The sequence below is a fragment of the Eufriesea mexicana genome, unplaced genomic scaffold, assembly GCF_001483705.2.
Source record: "Eufriesea mexicana isolate 0111107269 unplaced genomic scaffold, ASM148370v2 scaffold9538, whole genome shotgun sequence".
Taxonomy (NCBI): domain Eukaryota; kingdom Metazoa; phylum Arthropoda; class Insecta; order Hymenoptera; family Apidae; genus Eufriesea; species Eufriesea mexicana.
The window spans coordinates 12,964-36,478 of NW_016917269.1; the positions used below are offsets into that span (position 1 = coordinate 12,964).

Sequence of the window (23,515 nt, forward strand, 5' to 3'; positions counted from 1 at the left end):
CAGGAATGCACCCGGAAACGACATGGAACGATGCAGACGCTCCTTTTAAAGGCACAGGTGCATTTAACGTTGAATGCAAGGTGAACAGGCTATGAACAAAGAGATCAGGCAAAAAGCTGTCTGAGAATAATATTTGCTCCAGAAACTGTGTTTTCTTTTCATTAACCTCATCTTTCTCCCAGTAACAGTAAACGAGGCGTTGATTTCCTTCTTTATCGTGACAGAGGTTAATTGCTGTACTGGCGGGAAATTTAAAAACGTTAATGAAGCTAGCAGCCAATTTTAATTTTACGACAGTGAATCACCCTGAAAAATTAATAAACTTTATCGAGGCTATATGCTGCGTGTTTTATTTATCGCTTTTGTGTTGTTTACTTTTCTCTATACTACGTATTGATTATGTTACACCAGAAATTCCCCGCTCTTTTTGTCCCCGCTTTTTTCTTCCTTCTGTCATTCTCGCAGCCAGTTCGTCGTTACTCATCTACGAGATGTACTTACACATGTATACATAAATGACATATCTTGTTCAAGAAAAAAACTTCATTCATTTAATAGCAGCAAAAAAAGTAGTTATTGAAATAAAACAAGTAATTCTCGGTTGACCAGCTTTAACAACAAATAAAAACTAACCTTATCGACTCGATCAGAGAAGGAGGACTTGGTACATCCGATTTTCTCAAATTCAAATTAACGGAACATTCAAATAAAAGATTTGAATTTAATATTAAATTAAGTCACTAAATTGCCAGGTTAAATTATAATAGCTAAAAAAATAACGTTAAAATGATCATAAAACACCATAAGTCTGTCATAAATTCGCCTCAAATTAATTTATACCTCGAAATATACGAGTGATATTAGATACATAATTTAAATTTAATTTACATATGTAACTAAACGAAACGTGACCTGTATCTAATTTAAACTTCGACGCTATTTTGAGCTCCTTGCGGCGAACTTTTCCAAAAACCGTCTTAAAAATACCACAAACGAGTTATGTCCCTCTGGGTAGAAGAGGTTACCAACACGATTTATCTTACCGTCCCAGGAGTAACCGCTTCCGAGGACCGGTGAATTTTTAAGCATAGATTTGGACGACCCAAGAACAAAATTTACGCGGGTCACGTCTCTCGTTTCGCAAGCAGGATATCCATTTCGTTGCTCTCTGAGCTATGAGATGCCTCCATACCTTTTCGAACTTCGTCGATGGTGTTTAACTTCTGTTTCGATGTTGGTTTTCTTTCGATTTTATGATGCCTTGCCTCGGATATCTTTCCTCTGGGTAACATGGCAGTTCGAGTTTCACTGCACAGTACTTCTGCGTTCTCTTCGTGAGAATATTTGATCACGTGGATTATATTACTATTTTCTTGCAACTTTGGCAGTGACAAAATAGTGTGTAATAAATTATTTATAAATATATAGATGATATTCTGGGTAGAATTGAACTTAAGATGCTGAGTGGTTAAGAGAACGAGGGAACACTAGCGCCGCCAACCTAAAACTCCGCTGATGTAGTAGAACTGTACAAACATTTAATACCTTATTCCACTGTTCACAATTATCATCGCTACAAATTTTTGAAGTAATATTGAATTAGTATACCTGAATACTTAAATTTTGTCCATACTCGCATCTTCTAATACCTAACCTAATTTTCATCGATCATTTTCGAACAATATTATTGAAAATTCGAGACAAAAAAATAGGTGTAGAAGAAAATAATGAGTTTCAGAATAAAGAAATATGAAAAAGGAAAGCTATGATAAGCTCGTCTCTGAAAAGAAAGTGAAATTAATAAGCTCAACGTACTTCGGTGTATCCAGCTTCGTGGATGAATTATTCAAAGGGAGCGTGCAAGACACGTTGCTATGAAATGCCATAACTCGACTGATCTTGACCTCAGTCGCATATCAATTCCGGCCTTTGTGTATTCTTTCAAAAGCGACCCTCGCAATATCGCTTAGTAATCGACACGAACTCGAAAACGACCGAACATAACCTCACTTCTATTATAGCTCTCCAACTCCCTTTGCTTCCACTTCTCTCTTCCAATTTTTCTTTTATCTCTGAATGAAAAACAGCAAATTGAGGGAACTAACGCAACTTCAGCGCCATGTCTGAACCGTCTGGTAAAATGGAGAAGTTTGAAAAGGGTGAAGTGAACAAAAAATGGACGACGCTTCTGAGAAGAAGCTTTTGTTGCTCAATAAACACGTAGATGAATAATTCGAGCTTCTAGATTTTTGAAACTGCAATACCATTAAATTTTATAAATTGTTGAGTAAATTTTGTTAATGCTTTGTTATACAACTTCATCAGCCTCCATTAATTCTTCCTAACCTTCAAATCTTTATATAATTCTGCCTTCATTTAAATTGCACTCGAGTTTCACTCTAAGAAATATTCACTTTACTAGGATACTTAGAATTCATAAATTTCTTCTTAAGTGCCTGCTAACTGCTCGCATGATTCATAATTAAACGAGTTTCAATCCCATAAAGAAGCTACTAAGACGATTTGCCACAGTATTAATTATCCAAGAAGCGACATCTTATGAGATTTTCCTACAGAGAGAACTTCACAATTAGCATAATTATTAAGATATGGATCTTCCCTCTAACTTACTTACTCTATATAAACACATAAAAATTAATTCATTTTCTGGAAAATTACAAATTATTAACAATTACGAAATCATAAAAAGTAACTTTTTCGTTGAAGATTAATTTTCTTCCAATTGTTGTTTTAATATTAAAATTCCCTTTTTTCCATTTCTAATTTTCCTATTAACATCCGTTAGAATACTCATTCAATTAGTATTCATAAAATAAAAATAATTGCACGTTTCTGAAAATTATTTAATCAAAAGAAAAGTTCGTCCGAAGTTTACTAGGTTAACATAAAAATCCATTTTACAACTGTCTATACAGGTCGTTCCATTTATCACAGCCGCTCTAAGTGATGGTCTATGTTTTCCTATGAGACAAGAAAAAACATCTTGCTGGGGGTCTCCATATATCAAACGGAATCTTTGAAAGGTTGCCAAAACGTGAACAGCCTGTCTAAACTCTTGATCATCGATTTATATGATGGAAAAAAAATATCTATGAATTATGATGATAAAAAATTTCCCTGAAATCAAAATATTTTTCAAAAAATTCTTCTATATGTTACAACTGCAATAATATAACAACTAACGATAATATATATTCGATTAAATTTTAAAAAAGTTTATCAATATGTACTCTGATATATTCATATAGCTAAGTGATGAGGTTAGGATAACCTTATTTCTCAGCTATCAGACGAATAAAAGAAAGTATTACCTTCAAGAAAATAATTATCGACAACCGATAATAGAAGGACATTGTATCCCATACAGTTCTCACGATGATTTTCCTTGACACCAATTGAAACAGCCATTGAATCAAACATATTACGTAATATAATAGGACGCTGTCTACCCTTAGTTCCTAGGAATTTATTTTTACTGATAGTATGCAAAAACAAAACAAAAAAAATTTAACGAGTAAATTTTGGTATTTTGTTACAGTTGCAGTGGTAATAGCATTTTTTATTTGCTGGGCACCATTTCACGTGCAGCGGCTGATCGCCATCTACGGAACAAACCCCGACGATCACATAACCTCGAACAACAAGAGGATGGAGTTCCTTTATATCCTTATGACCTACATATCCGGTGTATTCTATTATGTGTCCACGACGATTAACCCAATTCTATACAACATCATGTCGAACAAATTTCGCGTGGCGTTCATGGTGAGTAATAATATCCTTCCTTGAGTACAACGATCTTCAAACAATTAGAAGTTTGTTCTGAGTTAATCTACTTGGACAGTCCCTTTATTGATATCCAATTACGTTATTTGTACTGACGAAACATTATTAGCTGGAACATCATATAAGCTGTAATTGAGTAGTAAGGACAACTCAGAAACATCGTTGAGCAATGATGAAATAAACTCGAAATAAATTAAAGAATAAATATCTGAAACAGTATTGATAAATATCGAGAAAAGATAATAGCTTTTATTCACTTTTTTGTATTTCTATTTCCCTATTTTCTTCAAAAGAATAATATTCATTAAACACAATAATAATAATAAAATCATATTACTCATCATACATTTAACAAACTCACCTAACCTATATGCACGTACATCGAGCACTCGAGTTTAACCAATTGAGTGATCACCTTCTGACCAGCCACCCATGTTCCAATATCTCTCCAACATTTCAGTAACATCACATTTGAATAGGTATACAGTTTCTCAGTCACGAGACATTATTTTGTTTTCACAGGAAACACTATCAAGGAGCTGTAGAATCCCAGGACTGGCAATTCGCAACGAACAACGTTCCTACTCGAGTCTTTCTCGATCTCAGCAAAGAGTGGTTAGTGGATCGAGAATCGTGGGCACAGCTGGAACAGGAATTGTTCACGAAAGCATCGATTATTCTGGCAACTCTGGGCACGAGGGCAGCCTAAAGCAGACTACGTCACTGGTCGACCAGCTGGAGGTGGGTTCGACGCGAACTGTCATCAAGAAGAAAAACAACGAAGATATCAAGAGGTTAAAGCCTCTACCCAAGGAGGTTAAACACAAAGGTGACGTTTATTCGAAGGGTTCGAGAAAAGTGAGATCGCCTAGATACGCTACTGTGAAACTATCGAATGTGGACGAGTCCGGGAAGAAGTGGTGGCGTGTGCTAAAGTGGTTTCCTGGTTTGAAATCTTTGAAACTCGCCCGTAGAAATACATACACTATTCCAGAAAATGGTAGTGTGAGAAGGCCGGAGCTCGTACGAGAAGAGATTTCAATGGCTACGTGGAATGAAAACGATGAACAGCGACCTGTTTGAAATAGAGTTTCGAAGGACGGTAAAATGGCTTAAAATGAAATCTCGAAGTAACGAACGACGGTGACGAAGTATATTGAGGTTAGATTGGGAGCTGAATGTTCCTGTTGGTGATGGGGTTAGGAACAGTTTGACTGTTTCTGTTTAAATCTTATAGTGCAATTGACAGCTGTGAGATTAAGTTTTGTATAAATGATTGAAGAATGATGAATAAGGTTAATTAAACTTTGTGCAACACTGAGAATATGCTCCTTTGATATTGTACGATCAAGTGGAACTTTCAAATGAGATGAATTTTGAAGAAAGAAAGTGAAATCCTCTGTTAGAAATACAGTATGAATGAATTTTGCATAACAATGTTGGCGTATTATATCATAAAGTACAAAAATAGCATCAGCTCAGTTAATTTCCGATAAAAATTGAGTCCTTGCAATCTTTGTACCAGACTTTGTCCTGAAATGTCTCTAAAAGCCTGTAGTTGTATTTTATAAAAATTAATCAATTAAGAAAACATACGAACCTCTCTTGCTTGAGCGTGAAAATGTGTTTTTTAAAATAAAATTATTTCAATTAATCACTGAGCTAACAGAGTAGACGATGCGAACTCGTTAATCCGGACGAATCATGAGCTCGTCGTCGTTTACAAATTTTATCCGAGTGATTCGACAGTTTAGTCCGGACTGCTTCGAACGTCAAAAAGACTGATCCTTGTTAACTAGACTTTTCACGGAGATCACGTAATGTCGCCATCTTGAATGTATTCCCCGTTGGTCGATAATTGACCTATAGAAGCTTTCTAGGTGTTCTGCAATGTCGACCCTAGGTAAATCTTATGCAATGAGGAATAAACGTTTATTATTTTTTTATAATATGAAATAAAAGAATCTTAACTCTTGAGGATCAATGAACGTTCGCTTCTTTTACTTTAACATTAAACTATATCTAATTCTCCATGTCACCATTTTTCTTCTTGCTTATTTTTGTAGTTCATTTATTTTTATATGATACTACTAATTTTCAAGAAAAAATTGTATACCTACGTATATATCTTTATATAACATAGAATAATATTTAAATAGCATAGGAAGTAAGTATATAAGACGAATGACAATGACATCATCGCCATATTAAAATAAGCTGCTCGTTTATCGGTCCCATTTGAATCTTAAGAATGTGATATATTATTTATTGTGCAATTATTAGAAGTGTACATTTTCCGTACGTTATGAGCTCGAAAATAGTCAGCTCCTTAGTTTTACCATATGTATCTTCTTTGTTTTATTTGGAAGTCCATGTATTTTCAGTAATAATATTTTTGATAATTACAAAATACAGTTGTACTTCATTTTAAATCCTCTATGAAAAAGGTAATGTTATGATCAAAATAAAATAAATATAATTTTGATAAATAATTTTAGCATTATTTAAATTAGTTATAATTAAATGATATTTATTTGAAATTTAAGTCATCAGTACCGATTTGCATTTACCTACAGCAATCTATTTTGTCTTAAAATATTTTTATATATTGAAATTTTTCTCAAGTAAGTAAAATATTTTTTGAATATATTATGTATTATTGTATAAAAAATGTATTAAAATTAATAAATAAATTGAATGTTCTCAAAAATAATAAAAATTATATAAAAATTAAATTTCACTCCATTAAAAGACGAATGCTTGGCCATCTGGTGACAACCTAATGAAACATAAAAGGACAGCTACTTACTATCGCATCTACAAAGTGTGTACCAATGACTAAATATGTCAATACAGACAGGAATTCTAAACAATCAAAGTTACATAAATAATCAGAAAAATCATTGAATAGCTGCATTTTTAATTGTATTAAAAATGCCTCCGAAACCTAAAGTGGTATAAATATATTTCTTTCCTTTTCTATAATGTATTTAAAAAGCAGACACCTGATTCGTTAATTCTAACCTACACTATATTATAACCAACAATGATAACAATGTTTAATTTATAATAAATAAAAATTTCAGAATACAAAGCTGTCAGTTGCAAACAAAAGAAGTACAGAATTACCAGAAGCTGGAAATTCAGGAAATACTGCTCCAAGAACTGATAGTGGCCTGAGCCAAGAAGCCGAAGATCAATTTGAATTAGAATTATGCTGGTGTATTCAACACTTAGAAATGTGTTTAGCTACTGGGAAACTTCCTGACAAACAAGTCCATGATTTAAAGAGAAATATAAATATTCTGAAAAGTAATAATGCATCTCTGATAAAGAAAAGGCAAATAATGCGTAATACATTAGGAAATTATAGAGAAAAAATGGCTTTGGATGAGCAGAAGTTTAGCAAAACTGCATCTTCTGTCAAATTTATATCTCCACCCACTCAGAATAAAAAGTATACATTTATAAAGAAAGCTGCTGCTCCTACATCTACAAAGGAAATACAACTTGCAAAAAGTGTCATCCCTCCTTTGAATTCTAGTGAAAATACAACCGATAATGATAATATACAGTCTGTATTTAAATTTAATTTTCAAATTCAGGAAGAAACAAATCTTTTGTAACTATGTAAAAGACTGATTATTGTTTTTATTACAACTGACAGATTATGATTTCCATTTTTTATAATTCCTAAACTCCTGTCTATTTTTATTATGTTCATTAAAATTTTACAACTAAAAACTAGAAATAATGTTAAAAATGACTATTATTAAAACTTGTGCAACAATTTCACAAATTTATGTTTGTCTATTTTATTTTAAATATAATTTTGTTTGTTGCAACATAATTAAAATTCAATTAAAAGGATATGAAGAAAAGAAAATATATTATTTTTATAAATTGTAGTTTATATTTTATGTACTATTCTTAAGCAGTATAGTGGTCCTGTGGCGCAACGGATAACGCGTCTGACTACGGATCAGAAGATTCCAGGTTCGAATCCTGGCAGGATCGATTCGAAGTTTTTTTTCTATAAACACAAATTTTAATTAATCAAGTCTATGAAAAAGAAAGGATGAATTCTTATCAATCCAATTACAAATATACAACAAAATAATTAAATTCAAGCAAAAGTGTTTAAAAAGAAATGGAGATTCAAAATAGAAATGACAACAAAATCTTCCCAATTGAATACTTCCATTGAAAACAAGAAACCAGGAGCAAGTAATTAGAAAAGATAAAGGTAAAAAAACTAACAGAAGGCACACGTCAAAAAATACACTGAAAAGACCTCCATCTTAAAAACTAGGGATATGTTGTACGAAGCGAGTAAAAAATTCGTTATGTAAATAAATATTATGTTATGATATATTTAACAACCAGTAGTAACAAAGGTATCTCGTCTCTCTTACGTACTTATAGCAACAGAACAGCACTCTTTATCGTATGGTACAAGCTTGAATCCGTATATAACTATATATAATATATGCATATAGGATGTCTCAAAAGTCTATCGCACAATTTTATATATCCATCGATAATGAAAAATCCTGATCAAAACAACGAGCAATACGAACACATGTGGCCGAAGAATTATTCGGTCTTTCTTTTACGGAAAACCATAATACGTAACAGAAAAAAAAAAACGAAACTCTGCTAGAGATAGCAGCCTATCGTTCGAACCGAACGGAAACACTATACTATCTTTACAATAAACATCAGTGTAAACATAACGAACGCGACCATATCGATATGAACGATTCGATTAATTTCGAATTATCAAAAGAATGCACTAGACTCTTACGACGCCCTGTATAAATATACATATTTTCCAAAGGATCATGTTCTTCTTGTTCTTCCTCTTCTTCTTTGTTAATTATTTTTAATAACGTAACAGTGATATATGTATCTAGAAAAAATCAGTTCCTCCTGGGCACAGTCCAACTGATTCCAACTTATTAAAGACTCAATAATGACTCGTACGATCCCTAAATAGAAATATCCTCTTATTAAAGAAATATGATCTTCTAATATAGTCTTATATTAAATATATATAATATATAATTCTTTATATATCTGTTCCTTTCAAATTTAAATATCTCTTTCTTTCATTTTTTTTTTTTTCTTTTTTTGTCTTCGTTATATGATTAACTGTTACGCCCGAAATCACACACGATTCAGCAATTACACGCCTTACGATATCTCGACAAGGTTAAGTTTCTTTTTTCTTTGTATTTTTACTTTTATTTTTGTGACTTTTTTTCAACTTTTTAACATTTTTTTTTTTGGTCTTTGCAGAGCGATTTTGCTTCGGTCGTCTTTGGTAGAAGCACGCGTTTCCCTTCAACGTGGAACGCTCTCATCCTCTCCGTAATCGATTTTTTTAGAGAATTTTTTTCCTCGGTTGCGTCTCTCTGTTCCCTGAGTCCGTGTACAACCATTTCAGTCTTCGCCGTCCCTCTTTCGTCACCTTTCGTTTCTTTCGCATTTTTTTTTCCTTTTTTCTTTTTTTAATGTCACACTTTTTTCACAGCAGTCGACACCCTCCTTTCCTTTAAGCCTCCAGCTTAAACGCTAATTCGATACATCGTGACTCGTGGATATGTTCGTTACCCGATTCAAGAAATAATCGAAAATTCAAGTTTGCTTCGTAAAATAACGTGAAACTAACGGTTGGAAGCTATTTAAAGAAGTTATTCGTTGCTTTTGAAATGGAAGATGTAACGGTCTTGGAAGAATTGACGAAAATCTGGAACGAATCTTAGTATAAAAAATAAAATTATAAATGATTGACGTTAAAAATTTGTACCAGCTGATTCTACGTAACAAAATGAATAAAAAATATAGAGGAAGATTTTCAAGTACGAGGCTCCATTTCCGAGTAAATTAATTTTGAACATACGTGGGGTATGCACTCGAATTTTCTATATGCCCTTCTATTAAATATTAAAATTTGTTGGTTTTCCGTCCGTCGTGTCTCGCAAGTTTTTAAAGGTATTGTTGAATAAGGAATATACGAACTTTCAAGAAAACATTGGTCGGTAAACTAGGTGCAGCCCCCACGTACTTTCCAGCTCGAATTTCTCGAGAACGACAACTCGTACGTAAAAATTTCACTGCGCACTTTCGATTCGCTTTTCTACGCAGAATCGTTTGCTCGAGTTTCCCTGCCTTCGTGATTAAATTTGAACAAGTATCTCGTCTCGAACGTATTCACAAGTCACCGCGTAACTAATCGTTGCATAATAAAAACACTGAAATCTAAGAAACTATCGCGCATTGAAGAGCCAACTTTCTTTCCTGTCTTAACGGTACATATATTTCAACTCATCGCTGCAGAACTGACCGAAACAACATAACAACATCGTCTGAACAAAATATCGCTAATAGAATCAATCTGGTGCAACGGTAATCGTTCTAACTTTTAAAATTCATAATAAATTCAATTATTCTGCGAGGCAGCGAAGAGTTAAATAAAACCGTATCGAAGTCTCTATGAAAATAAATCTCAACACGATCTTACTTTCAATGTCTCTCACTCTCTCTCTCTCTCCCTCTTTTTCTAACAAAGTGCAACTGTTTTCAACTCGCTTATCTCTCTACAAACATTTCGATGCTCCGTTTGTTAATACAATTAGCACGCTTACGATTGTTTCATTGTTCACAAGAAAAAAAAAAAAAAAAAAAACAAAAAGAACAAAAAATAAGAAAAAGAAAGAAAAAAAGAAAAAAAAAATTAATACGTGAAACATATTCGCACGAAACGAAGGAATCGCAAGGAAACACGTGCGATACATTATCATTACAATACTCGATGACCTTGATCGACTCTATCTTCTAACATCCTATATAGAATGTACACGTGTATATGATTTTGTGTGTCCACCGTGTGTATAAGTATATTTATATATATATAATATGTTTATAATTAATAATAATAATCGACGTGTACACCACAATACGTTTACTCATCTCCCGGTACAATAACTTCGTGGGTACACACGCCCACGTTTAAACATTTTTCCCACATCCTCCTATATTCTTTTTAATTACGTTTATTCCGAATGAGTCGAGTTTCCTTTTTCGTTTTCCAAATTCGTTACTCCATCGTTCGAAACGCGTAAACACCACACTCGCACACGCCTTATAAATCGTCTTTCTGAGGCACATTTTCTATGCGTGATTTTCAAGAATCGGCATTTTTTTTTTCTTTTTCTTTTTTTTCACAAAGTCGTTCAATTTTTTTTCTTTTTTCTCTCCACGCTTTCCCCCTTCGTCTGCTTTTCCCATTCTCCCGTCCTTCAGCTTCGGATCTAAGATCAGGGGGTCGGAGCGAGGAGTATCAGGAGGTCGGAACGAGGAGGATCACGGAAAGCCGACGATTCGACGAAACGATCATGCACTTCGACGACTCATACTATTTTTTTTTTTTCTTCTTTTTGCATTTTCGTTACACATCTTTTTGCTTTTGTTTTTACACGGTTGATCACAGACAACGCGAAGAAAGAAAACGAATCGGAGGGAAGCGACCACGTGGGATCGTTCCGTCGATCTTTCGTCGCGTTTCGAAGGAGAATCGTGTTTTTCTGTACAAATCGACCAAGTCGACGTTCCCCCGCGACGAGAACGTTTCTGAATTAATTCTGAGAATTTATTATGTACACAATATCGACGCGGAGAAGCTGGTCAGATATAGTATTCGTGATAGAAAACGAATAACCATTTGGAAAATCTAATATAAAGTAAATGTCGATACAAAGACTATTATAAAATAGTTAAGAATAATAAAAGTCTACACGTTTGGTTTCGAAGCTTCCCTAACAGGACAGATAGCAATCGTGATCTGAGAACGACGAATGCTCGGTAAAATCTTTTAGGTTAGATTCCGGTGGCTTTTTTAAAAAAGAAGAAAATGAGGAACACGTATTCGTTATTTTCTACTTAAAATACTATTTTCCGCAGCTCCGTTCGATGATACGTAACCCTAAGCATGGCATAAAATTAAACGTATCTACAATAATTTAAAGATTGCGATAAGGAACAATGTCGTTCGGGGACGCGAGTTTGAGTCCGGCATGAGTCCGTCGAAGTATCTTAAATGTACTCGTGATACATTCCAAACCTACCCTATACTCCCAAATTCCCTATTATACCACAAAGTTCAATAAAACAGGGGGTTAAGTGACTATAAAAACACTGAACGCCTCGTAAAATAATTCGCCTCCGCCATATTGCTTTATACAGTTCGCATAACCTCAACATCCAACTGACGCTACCTAACCCGTTAGGTAATGGGCCAGATAATGAACTTAAATTCTCCTTTGCTAAGTTACATTGTCTTAGCAATAAAAAAAAAAAAAGAAAAAAAATAGAACATGCATCACTTTCGTGGCTTGTACAAACTCTGAACGGTCCCCGAACGAAGTCCCGGAAATAGGAATGACGCAATGTGTGTTGCCCGAATCGGTCGAGCTTCGAAGGCAGCCAACGTTACAACATCACGTGAAATGCATACATATACATAGGAGAGATACGAGGAGAAGGTGGCGCGAGTTTGATCTACTCCACGGTAATGGTAGCCAGCCTCTTGGGCCGTTTGCCTGCCTTCTGTTTCCGATGGATCTCCCTGAAGTCCACATGACTTGTCTCGCAGGACTCTATCACCGCTAAATCGTCCCCGTTCACGGTCTGCTCTTCCAGCTTCCTTTTCCTGGACCTTGTCACCGGACCAATCCTATTTTTATACATCTCGTTACATTCCACGTGCCTTTTATGCCTCTTCGACTTGGTCTCCTCGTCCTCGTCCCGTTTACGCCGCTTCTTAGACGACTCCTGCTGTATGATTCTCGGCGAGTTCGAGTCAGAGGAAGAAGACAAAGAGCTGAGGTACTCGTTCACTTTGTCCTCGCCAAAGTCGAAGGCGCTCGGCTGCGCAGGTGATGCAGAGGATGCGAGGTTAGTGGCGGCACTAGGGGGTCGGAGAAGTTGTACAGAAGGACTGGAAGAAGTGGTAGACGCAGACGATGACACGGAACTAGAGGTGGAGCGCTTGTGCAACTTTCTGCGTTGTGCAAGCCTGGCGCCATCTACTTCGCGTAACCGGAAGCCCTCTGGCTTCTCCTGCGTGGCATTGGCGTTATCCAGCGTGACTACGTCGGACGAAGTAGTCAAGTCGAATGAAGTAGTCATGTCAAACGAACTAGACTCGTTTAGCCAAGGATGATTCGCCAAGCCACTGGCTGTCAGTCTTTTGCTTGGGTCCACGGTTAGCAAGCCTTTGGCGACCTGTTTGGCGAAATTAGACACGTGACTCCAGGACTCGCTGTCGAAATCGATCTCACCTGCCCTGATTCTGGTTGCCAGGTCCGGCGAGCCTGTTCTGAACGGAGGCTTGCCGGACAGCACGGAATACAAGATGGCGCCCAAGCTCCAGAGATCGCAACTCTGATCGTAGCCTTGCCTGGCAACCACCTCTGGAGCCGCATATGGAAGAGTGAAACACGGGGTGTGCAGAGGCTCGCAACCACGTTTTATCCTGGCGAAACCGAAGTCCACGATCTTCACCGGCGAGTCCTCTCCTTCGTGGGCGAATACTATATTTTCTGGCTTAAGGTCCCGATGGACCACGCCCCTAGTGTGCATGAAACGCACTGCGGAAGCGAGCTGTCGCATTATTCTACTAGCCTGCTGCTCATTGAAGGGCCTCGGCCTCCTCAATAGCTCTCCTCCGGATAACAGTTCCATTACCAAGTACGTGTGCGCTCTGTCCTGATGGACTTCGATTAGTTTGACTACATTCGGGTGACCCTGACAAGTTCTCAACAAGCTAGCCTCCCTTCCACAGTCGATCCTGCGACTGACTATCTTCACAGCGAACTCCTCCAATGTTTTCCTGTGCCTGCACTTGCGACACACTGAGAAGCTACCGTCCCCTAAAGCCTCCTCCCGAGGGTCTAACTCGTAAGTCTGGAAAAACGTGGACTCCTCGAACCTGGCTGCTAAAACGTCCGATGCTGAAGGTCTCTGACACTCCGTGTTGGCTTTCGTGGCTTCCTTGAAAATGTCTTTACTGACCACGTTGTCTCCGAACAGTATAGACGGCGCCACATAGGAGTAACCTCTAAATATCTTGTCATGGTTGGGAGGAACCACAGCTGGACTGTCAGCTGCGATCATTTTCGTGAACTCGTCGGAGAAGTTGCTGGTGTCCAGTTCATGGGTGATGCGGGGAACGAACGGTGGCGGGATTTCGCGTCTTTCCAGGGCATCCCAGCTGAACGGTGATGGCGCTTTCTTGAAGAAAGAGTGCTCCTTAAGCTCTTTGGCGTCACCTGGTCCTCCGCCGAGTCGCTGTCGCGGGTCTTTCACGAGCAGACGCAGGATGAAGTCTCGAACGATCGGACTGAGATGATTAGGAATTGGTGGATCCGTTTTCAGTATCCGGCGCGAGATGTCCTGTTGCGTGTTCTTCTCGCCCTCGACCGTAAAAGGCGAAGCACCAGACAGCAGCTCGTACGTGAGCACGCCCACGCTCCACCAGTCCACCGCCTGGAAATCGACCATCATTAAATATTTAGCATCGAAAATTATGTAGCTAGATTATTCTTGGAACTTGGGTTGTAGACTAAACGCGTATTACGTTTGAAACGACTTGGACTTTGGGTGCTTGGCGTAAACGGTAAAAGTTCGTTCAAGTTTCTACCGGGTGTTTCAAACTTGTTTCAAACTTCGAGAACTGACGATAAAGTGAATGGTAGCGATCGTTAAACTGCAAGACGTTAAAATATCAAGGTTCACTGACGATGAGTCATACTTTCAGTATCTCTCTCTCACATTGGTTTCATTCAACAGCTCTCACATTGGTTTCATTCAACACAGGTCGATACTCCAATTTTGAAACGCTTTGTATACAATAAGGACAAAATACAAACAGACACATTCTTGTTACAATTTTCTCACAACCGCTAGATTAACGATCAACAGCCAATCAGGACAGGTCGATGCTCCAATTTTGAAACGCTCTGTATAAAATAAGGGTACAAACAGACGCCTTCGAGTCACAATTCTCTCACTTTCTCGGGATCCAATGTCGTCGAGGTATTCGTTAGTTTCATTTTTTTTTCCTTTTTTCCGTTTCGATAGAGAAATGGAGAGAAAGAGGAAAGTGGCCTTTTTTTCGAAGAACTGAGGAGGAAAGAATAACGAATCGATAAAAATGTATCTGACAAGCGGGGAATACGGGCGCGATAACGAAGTTCCAGGAACGAAGGGAACAAATCGTGACGTAAATTCATCCTGACTCACAATATCGTGTCCCGCTGAGCCCCCTCGTACCACTTCCGGTGCCATGTACTCGATAGTTCCGCAAAAGGAGTAAGCACGGGCGTTGCTGTCCCTTTCGTGCGGCAGGAACTCTTTGCTCAACCCAAAATCTGTTAACACGATATGACCCTCTTTGTCCAACAGAATGTTCTCTAGCTTAATGTCCCTGTAAATTATACCCAGCTGCAACAGAAAATGCAACATTGTGTGTTTCGTCGATTAGCATGCTAGATAAGAACGGAATATTTGAATAATTTATCCGGCAAACGGTGCGACCAAGCAATATTCGCAACAGAGTGCATGTAGGATTATGAGCACGAAAATTATATCCCCGCCTTTTATGCGATTTACAAAATAATAATTGAGATTGAATTATGAATAGGATAATGGGGTAGAAAGTAGAAAATGGACGGATGTAGGTTAGATACCAGGCTCAATTAGGTGGTCACGAGCAGAATGAAAAGGGTACCTAATTGCTTCATTTTTTCTAATTACCTTCGAGCTGCAATAATGAATTTTCAAGCACACTCTGATGACTGGGATTACTATAAATCCAAGTTTAATTAAGCTGAGTGTTTGCTCAACTTCATTAGAAAGGACTTGTTCGCTTCTACGTACATTAAAACGTATAGTTTCAAGGTGAAGGTTCTACAGTCCAGGAATAAAGTGGTTACAAAAGTATCGTGCAATATCTATGTGATATATAATATATAACAATCTATGTAGTAACTTGTAAATTGTCAAAAAGAGAGCTTTCGAGGTACAGGTTTAACCCTTTGCACTCCTACGTCGAGTGTGACTCGACATAAATTTTGATCACAGGAACTCCTATGTCGAGTTACACTCCACATTCTTTCATTCCTTATTTACTGAACAAAAAAACAGAAAATAGGTAACTACTTGAATTACTTAAATTCTAGATACAAAGTACAACAATGTTTGAGAGCTATATTTAATATAGTCGGTAAACAAAATTCTTTAAAATAAGTAGGTGTAATAAGTACCTGCCATGTGAAGCAAAGGAGTGTTAAGCTTGTGTATGACACAAAGATACTAAACTATAGGTTTCCACGTTTCATATCTAAGTCCATTAAACTTCCTAAAATTACAGGCTTCATGAACATACAGTCAGTCGCAAAAGTATTCAAACAGCTTGAAATGCCAAATATTTAACAAAGAAAATGCACTCTAGTTTCTAACATAATCTACCTGAAGTAAAATACAACTGTTGTTACTCTATAACAATACTTGACTAAGCCTAAACCTCTGCTATAATTGCACTCCTTATATCATTACTCCTATCAATAAACAATAAATTCGATATTTCATAGATATCATATTCGTCGTTTAACAATTCCACAATTTCACCTGCTCATTTCCAAGACTCATAGGTCACCTTACACGCAGCATTCATTTCCAAAATTGCATTACCATTTCCGAACAATCGAGCAAGTTTCATTAAAAAATTTCCAACCCAAGCTGCTCGAATATTTTCGTTGAAAGAATCGCGTTAGGATTTCCAAAGCGACAGGGTCTTCCGATTATTTTCAACGACGCAAAATGGCGCATGGGAACGACATTTACTTTGTGTAGATGCTCCAGTGCCAAAATAACTTCGCCGATATAGATTCGCACTTCGTCCTCGGTGAAGTGTTCCCGTTGATACAGATGCGTAAACAACTCGCCTCCGCTGACATAATCTGCAAAAATGCGAAGCATGCGTTTAATTTCGGGTTGAATAGCGTCCTTAGGGGCGAGAAGATTCGAGAATCTCGGTACGAGAGACCCCTCTTTCCCGAATCTTCCGCGGCCATCTTGGAATGGCCGTTTGAAAGGAACACGAGCGCAGAAGGGACAGGGTACGGAGGAAAAGAGAAAAAGGGAAATAGAGTAATTGTTTCTAGAACCGGTGGAATGTATAACGATACTTTTTCCCCTCTATTTACCTTCTCTGGCACTCGTCAACGAGATATTGGGCTGGAAGGTATGAAATATTCATTGATGAAGCGGCTGCGTGCAGGATTTGGGATTCAATCGTGTTCTTTGGCGAATGGGAAAGGTCTGAAGTATTTTTGGATATTTTAATAACCACTGATGGTTCACTTCTGACAGCCTTCTTACTTGACCCAGAATATTCCCATTGTCCTCTTAGAGCAGTTATTATAAAATTACAAATTAAAATAAATCCTGACCATTTGCTTATTCCTTTGATTCGGGCATTGTGGAATAATGTATAAGCAATAAATAACGGGACAAAAATTTAATTACTTATTAATTCTGATATATCGAGGATGCATACTAATTTGAAAGAAGAGGTTGGAAGGAAAATTCAGATATCAGTCGTTCACTGCACAAATTGATTAATTCCTTAAAACAAAAAGAGGAGAAATGCAATGAAATAATATAGTCATAATTATACCGAGTGCTTTGACACTTAAATTTAAGATTTTTCAAAAACTGGACTTAATCGATTTGTACAGTGAACGGCTCGTGTATCGGGTAAAATGAAAAAGTAAATTAATAGCTTGGGCAATTTGAAGTAGAATAAAAATTGATTTAGAAATTTCGCAAGGAATCGCGAATTTTTAGTTTCGAAATTGCGAATGGGCATTGTAAGCGTAATTATAGACAGGAGTTTGTCGATTTTTGTTAGATTAGTTAGATAATACGGAAAATTGTATTTAATCTTTTGAAACGGTGGTCGACTCGCGTGTTACGAAAGAAAAAATAATTCGCGTATTGCGATAGCTTCTAAAGAGAAATAATTGAGGAAGAAACGAAATCGCGAAATGATTATATGCTTCTACGAGGGAGAAACGTTGCACAACGTTACACGGGCGACTCGACGATGATGTCACGATTGCATCGTATTTTGAAAACCACCTTGACCATACGTTTCCTCGCCGCGGATTTTTGCAAAACACGATATAGCCGTGCACACGCAGGGAACGGGACTGAAATTCAGCGAGATACAACGGTCGTGGAAAATTTGTTCGGATTCTGCTGTCTAGTGTAGCACGTGGAAAAGGATTTGTTAATTGGTTCAATAAATCGTATGTTTTCTAGCCACTTTGCAGCAAATATTCCTCGATATATGTATCGACGTCGCTAATTTCTATTTTTTTTTTTTTTTCTTTTTTTTCCACTAAACGTTATTTTCTCCCAAGTTTTTCACCGTCTGCTGTTGTTTACGAACGCTACATAAAATTTCTTACTTAATATATTAATACACAACTTGGAATATTCCGACATTCTATATATGGTTTCTAAAATTGTATAACTCGGAAATTTTATTTATACAGTGAAATAAAAACACAAAAATGGTGAAATCCTGCACTGAGCCGAGGTAAGGGAAACTTGAAACAATAGGGAAAATAATTTAAAAAAAAAATAAAATCAAAAAATTGTGGAGGGAAAATTGTCCAAGTGTCTTGTTTCATAATATATAGAATAAGGAGTCAGGTTGAATATTCTTCCAAGTTTCTCACCGTCTGTTACTGTTTACAAACGCCACATCAAATTTCTTATTTAATATATTAATACACAACTTCGAATATTTCGGAATTCTTGATTTATGGTTTCTAAAATTGATAAAATTTCTAAAATTGCATAACTCGGAAATTATTTATACAGTGAAAAAAACACAAAAATGGTAAAATCCTGCACTCAGCCGAGGTAAAGAAAAATTAAAACAGTAGGGAAAATAATAAAATAAAATAAAATAAAAAAAATTGTGGAGGAAAAATGATCCAAATGTCTGTTGTTTCATAATACGTGGATTAAGGAGCCAGGTTGAAGCACCTACCGAACCCAAAGAACGATCTCTCTGGCGAAAAATATCGGAGCGATCGTTCCTCGAATTGCATTGAATTCAACAATCATCTAGAGATTTCACCTAAAATCAGATGCAGCTTGGCATCCGTTTGAAAGGCGTAATGCAGCGTAACTAAAAAAGGACTGTCCCGAACGGCCTCCAGAACTTGTCTCTCCGTCTTCGTGTGCTCGGTCGTCTTCTTTCTTTGCACGATGGACGCTTTCTTCAGGACTTTCATGGCGTAGAGGCGGCCGGCGTCTGTGCCCGTTCTCTTACGCACCAGGAACACCTTTCCGTAAGCTGCACAAAAGTTGTTCTTTTTTTTTTTTTTTTTTTTTTTTTTTTTGGTTTTTTTTTTTTTTTTTTTTTTATTTCATATCGTGTTCTCGATACGATTCTTAAAACGATTAAACACGTTCCCTCTGGATCGTTAATCGAACGCGAATTCCGCGGGGTTCCGCTCGTGAAGCGGCCATTTTAACGTGGACGGCGTCTATTGTTGAGAAATTTCAATGGGAAACCGCCTTCGTGTATCCTTGGTTCGGATATACGGGGTGTCGATAAACTGTTGACGTAAAAGAAAAAGAAAACTATTGAATTTGGATTTTTAGATTGACGGCTGATATCTGTGAGGTTATGCTAGGGGAAATGGCAGACGTTCGCTCGACGCTGTATTGGGTATTTCATATGTGGTTTTAGGTTAGGTTCGATGTTTCCAGCGTAGACGTTATGAAGTATGGTAAGAGATGACGAGACTTTCATTCGAATTATGTTTTATATGTATATTATAAGGACTTTCAGAGGTTAGAAATTGTAACTAGAACTGATATTGAAAGGGAAATATCTAGGGGAAAAATGGCAGAGGTACAGATTTGTTTAATACGTGAATTATTTATTACAAAGTAAACTTTGTAAGTAGGTAATTCCTAAAGTATGTTAAAAGGAAGATGGTTAGATTCATACACTATAGAAAGCTTCAAAAGTTAGGTTATAGTCAAAAATGTTTAAAGGTTAGGTAATTTCTAGAATCTGTTAAGGAGAATGACAGAAGCTTGTTCAATATTACACACACTGTCTCAAAAGTGTTTTCAGGTTAGGTTCGCTGTTTGGAATGTAAAGACCTATAGATAAATGACTCATAAGTGTGTTAAAGAGGATGATGAAGCTTCGGTAAAAATTCTACAGGGTGTTCCAATAACAATAAATCTCTTACATTCAAATTTCAATTCTCCAATCGACAATTAACAAGTCCACTCGCTAGATCACCCAAGATACGAAATTATCAAACCCAAAATCCATAAATCCCACCAAAAAAACCCTCAAAAAAATTACAAACTGAAAATTTCAGGCATCTCTAGTATTTTCAATATATATTATCTAAATTTCCAACGACCAATAAAAATATCCGAGCCCATCGAATTAACACTCCACCCTCTTCTCCGTTCACATATCCAAATATACCACGATCTTATTGAAACACCCTGTAGATCGCGACAGCCACTCCCATCCCGCGTCTCTCTGAAAAACTCAAATTCAACTCTCGCAGTATCATTTTGCCACATTTTATCGATCCTCGCATTCCACGCTTCCTTCAACCCCTAAGCAGCGCGATTTCATGGCCACTCCGGAGTGCGGTGGAGAAAAACGCAAAATGGCCGAGGAGAAAACGAGAATCGGCCAAAACGGTGCACGGAACACGTCCCATTTCGCGAAACCGGCAAAGATAAATAAACGTTCGCTTATTTCCACGTGTTTATCGCGCGTCCGTGGAGGTGGGGGCAAAGATTCAGCAAATGGCGTCGCGACGACGCGGGAACGACCGTTAATGGGAAATTTGAACGGCAAGTCGAAACGCGAAAAGCTTGAAGGGAAAGGGACCCCCCCCCCCGCGGTCGACCGTTTCGCTTAATCGCTATCATAAAGGATTTCGTTCACGTACCTCCGGTTCCAAGGACCTTCAGCAGATCGAAGTGCGTCATGTCTACCCTCTGGCCTCCGCTGTCTGCCAGGTTTACTGTAATCAGCAAGAAAGAAGGTTTTACTTCCGCTCCTTCGATCACGCGTCTTTGATTTACGTTATGATAGATTTCTTTTGCTGCTTACCAATCTGATGTAACGGCGATGAAGGTTAAGACCGATTCAGGGGAAATGGGAAATGGAGAACGTGGGTTGAGGATGGAAAGTCAGAGATTGTACGGGCTGAAAGGTGGCAAGGTTGTTTTCTTCATTGATTTTGCGTGGAATATTATACTACACGGGAATTTGAAGCTTCCGGGGCGATACTTGGTTTTTAGGTTATGATTCGTGATTGAGGTTATGTATCGTTGGGCTACCATTTGTCGAAATATAATAATTGAATTAAATTATGTGTATATGTAGCGCGATATTTATATTTTAGGTTATGGTTAGTAATTGAGGTTATGTATCGTTGGATTACCATTTGCCGAAATATGATAACTTAAGTAAATTATGTATATATATAGGACGATATTTAGATTTTAGGTTACGGTCAATTATTGAGGTTATGTATCGTTGGCCTACCATTTGTTGAAATATGATAATTGAATTAAATTATGTATATATACGTATAAATTTATATAATAAAGAGCAAAACTGAAGCTATACTACGTTAATATTCGAGCAGCAATAGCCTTGCGAGCAGAAATCGTACAATAATATTTGTGGGGCCGATGTAAAGGGCAAAGGCTGTACTTTCACGCCCCGAGAATTTAATTCCTACTTAGACGTTTTTACAGTAGAAAACAAAGACAGTTTCTTACTTAAAAAATTGTAAAAATTCAAACGCAGGTAATTTCCCTAAAAATCTTTTTTCGAAATCTAAATAATCACAAATTTTATATTTGGTCGAATTAAAAAAATAAATTTTCCAACAACCATAAATTTTATGGTAGAAAACAAAGACAATTTCTCATTTAAAAAATTGTAAAAATTCAAACACTAGTAATTTCCCTAAAAATCTTTTTTCGAAATCTAAATAATCACAAATTTTATATTTGGACGAATTAAAAAATAAATTTCCCCACAACCATAAATTTTTCTTTACCTTTCAAAGGCAGCTCATTATCATCAGATATATTCGATAGAATTAAATCATATATATATACTTATTATTATTATTTTCCTATACATATCTTCCAATACCTTGATTCTCTAGTAAGTTTATATCTCTTAATTCTATTTTTATCTTCACATACGTACACACATGCATACACGTACATATAAAATTGTTAACAAAGGCATCGAATAGATATGGTGTAAAAAAAAAATTGATTAACGCTCGCCTCCTCTAGTCGGGAAAATATTTTATCTGAGATAAAAGAAGAATTACGATAGCGTTTAACGGAGACGTTACGTAAGATTGTAGTTGAAAAAATTCTCGGAATATCTCGATGAAACAAATGTCCGTTTCTAACCGAACCCTTGACGTCTGCAAGCTCTGTGGGAACGGTTTATCCGAGACTTGAAATCGGTACCGAAGAAAAGCTTTGCTGGAAAAAAAGATTCCAATTTTACCGATCTAACAGCGAAACAACGATTTTCTAATCGTTTTCTATCGCTTTCAGAAAACGGGCTGTAACTTTCATCGGGGCTCGGTTATCGAAATACTGTTAACCGGACTTTCTATTTGACTGCTTCCAGTCGGACTTTCGATCGTCCGAACTTTCGTCCGACGTTACTTTCGAATAATCGATTGGCTATCTCGCTCGATTAATAGCAGGAAGTTTTTCGCCCGTTCGATTCAGATCGGAGACGCCTGGATCATCGATAATATCGCGTAAAATATGGATACTTCCGCGTCGATGAGAGATAACACCGCGAGCACACAACAAGTAACAGGAAAATTCGAGCTTTCTTAGATTCGAGTTTGCGTCAAGTTCCTACTCAGAGATAAGCCCGAGTTAAATTTAGCATGTATTAGATACGCGTTGTATTTTCCATGCAAACCGTGTACAGGTTATGTTACGTCCAACCAAAGCAGTTTCGCAGAAAATTTAACCTATCTCGGGACAAGAGATTGAATTACAACTTACAACTGAATTACCGACTTAAACCTAATTTATAAAATTGCATTATATTCGGTTACGCTAATTTCGCTTAAACCTAATTTGAAATTCGATTATATTCGGTTAAGCTAATTTGGTATTTAATACACGGCCCAGAAACGTATTTAATTATCGTATAACGCTACGTAGATAGACACCGCGCGTATCTCAAGATTAAACCGCGGATTTGATACAAATATTTCACGCAGATCCGTCTTGGGGAGGACAAAAGTCACCGAGGCTCGGCTTTCCATCGAATCTCGCTGGAAAACGTTATCCAAATCGCGGAGATGGTGATACGAGCGGCAGAGACGGGGCACAAAGGCTTCGCGGAATGATAGAAATAATAATTGGAACGGCGCGAGTTTCATTGACTCCCACGATTAACTTTCTGCTCTAATTAATTCACGTTTTCTACCGTGCAAATCGATGAAATGCGTTAGTTCCGTTACGAAACGCCAGGCCGCGGCCGCCATCTTGCTTTTCCTCTCGCGTGCCATCTTTC

General features: G+C 37.1%; 3 protein-coding genes and 1 non-coding gene across 8 annotated transcripts in view; 3 read left to right on the forward strand and 1 right to left on the reverse strand.

The window, feature by feature from the left end:
• Positions 1 to 5,000, forward strand: part of LOC108553235 (neuromedin-U receptor 2) — a 15,097-nt gene extending 10,097 nt beyond the window's left edge. The window contains exons 2-3 of the mRNA XM_017908057.1: positions 3,560 to 3,786; positions 4,330 to 5,000. Of these exons, the coding sequence (XP_017763546.1) occupies positions 3,560 to 3,786; positions 4,330 to 4,890 (788 nt within the window). The 3' untranslated portion in view covers positions 4,891 to 5,000. The remainder of the gene's footprint in view (positions 1 to 3,559; positions 3,787 to 4,329) is intronic.
• A 1,645-nt stretch (positions 5,001 to 6,645) lies between these two features.
• On the forward strand, positions 6,646 to 7,433 carry LOC108553157 (UPF0488 protein CG14286). Its single transcript, XM_017907951.1, has 2 exons — positions 6,646 to 6,762; positions 6,894 to 7,433. The coding sequence occupies exons 1-2, from the start codon at positions 6,742 to 6,744 to the stop codon at positions 7,431 to 7,433; spliced, it is 561 nt and encodes a 186-aa protein (XP_017763440.1). The 5' UTR covers positions 6,646 to 6,741.
• A 318-nt stretch (positions 7,434 to 7,751) lies between these two features.
• On the forward strand, positions 7,752 to 7,824 carry TRNAR-ACG (transfer RNA arginine (anticodon ACG)). The gene has a single exon. It is a non-coding gene; the product is annotated as a tRNA-Arg (tRNA).
• A 2,937-nt stretch (positions 7,825 to 10,761) lies between these two features.
• The window catches only part of LOC108553218 (ribosomal protein S6 kinase alpha-5), a 56,040-nt gene continuing 43,286 nt past the window's right edge, over positions 10,762 to 23,515 (reverse strand). For all 5 annotated transcript variants that reach the window (XM_017908024.1, XM_017908023.1, XM_017908021.1 and 2 more), the window contains 5 exons: positions 20,886 to 20,960; positions 19,028 to 19,246; positions 16,717 to 16,832; positions 15,115 to 15,315; positions 10,762 to 14,358 (listed from right to left, as the gene is read on the reverse strand). In XM_017908024.1, the coding sequence (XP_017763513.1) occupies positions 12,370 to 14,358; positions 15,115 to 15,315; positions 16,717 to 16,832; positions 19,028 to 19,246; positions 20,886 to 20,960 (2,600 nt within the window). In that variant the 3' untranslated portion in view covers positions 10,762 to 12,369. The remainder of the gene's footprint in view (positions 14,359 to 15,114; positions 15,316 to 16,716; positions 16,833 to 19,027; positions 19,247 to 20,885; positions 20,961 to 23,515) is intronic.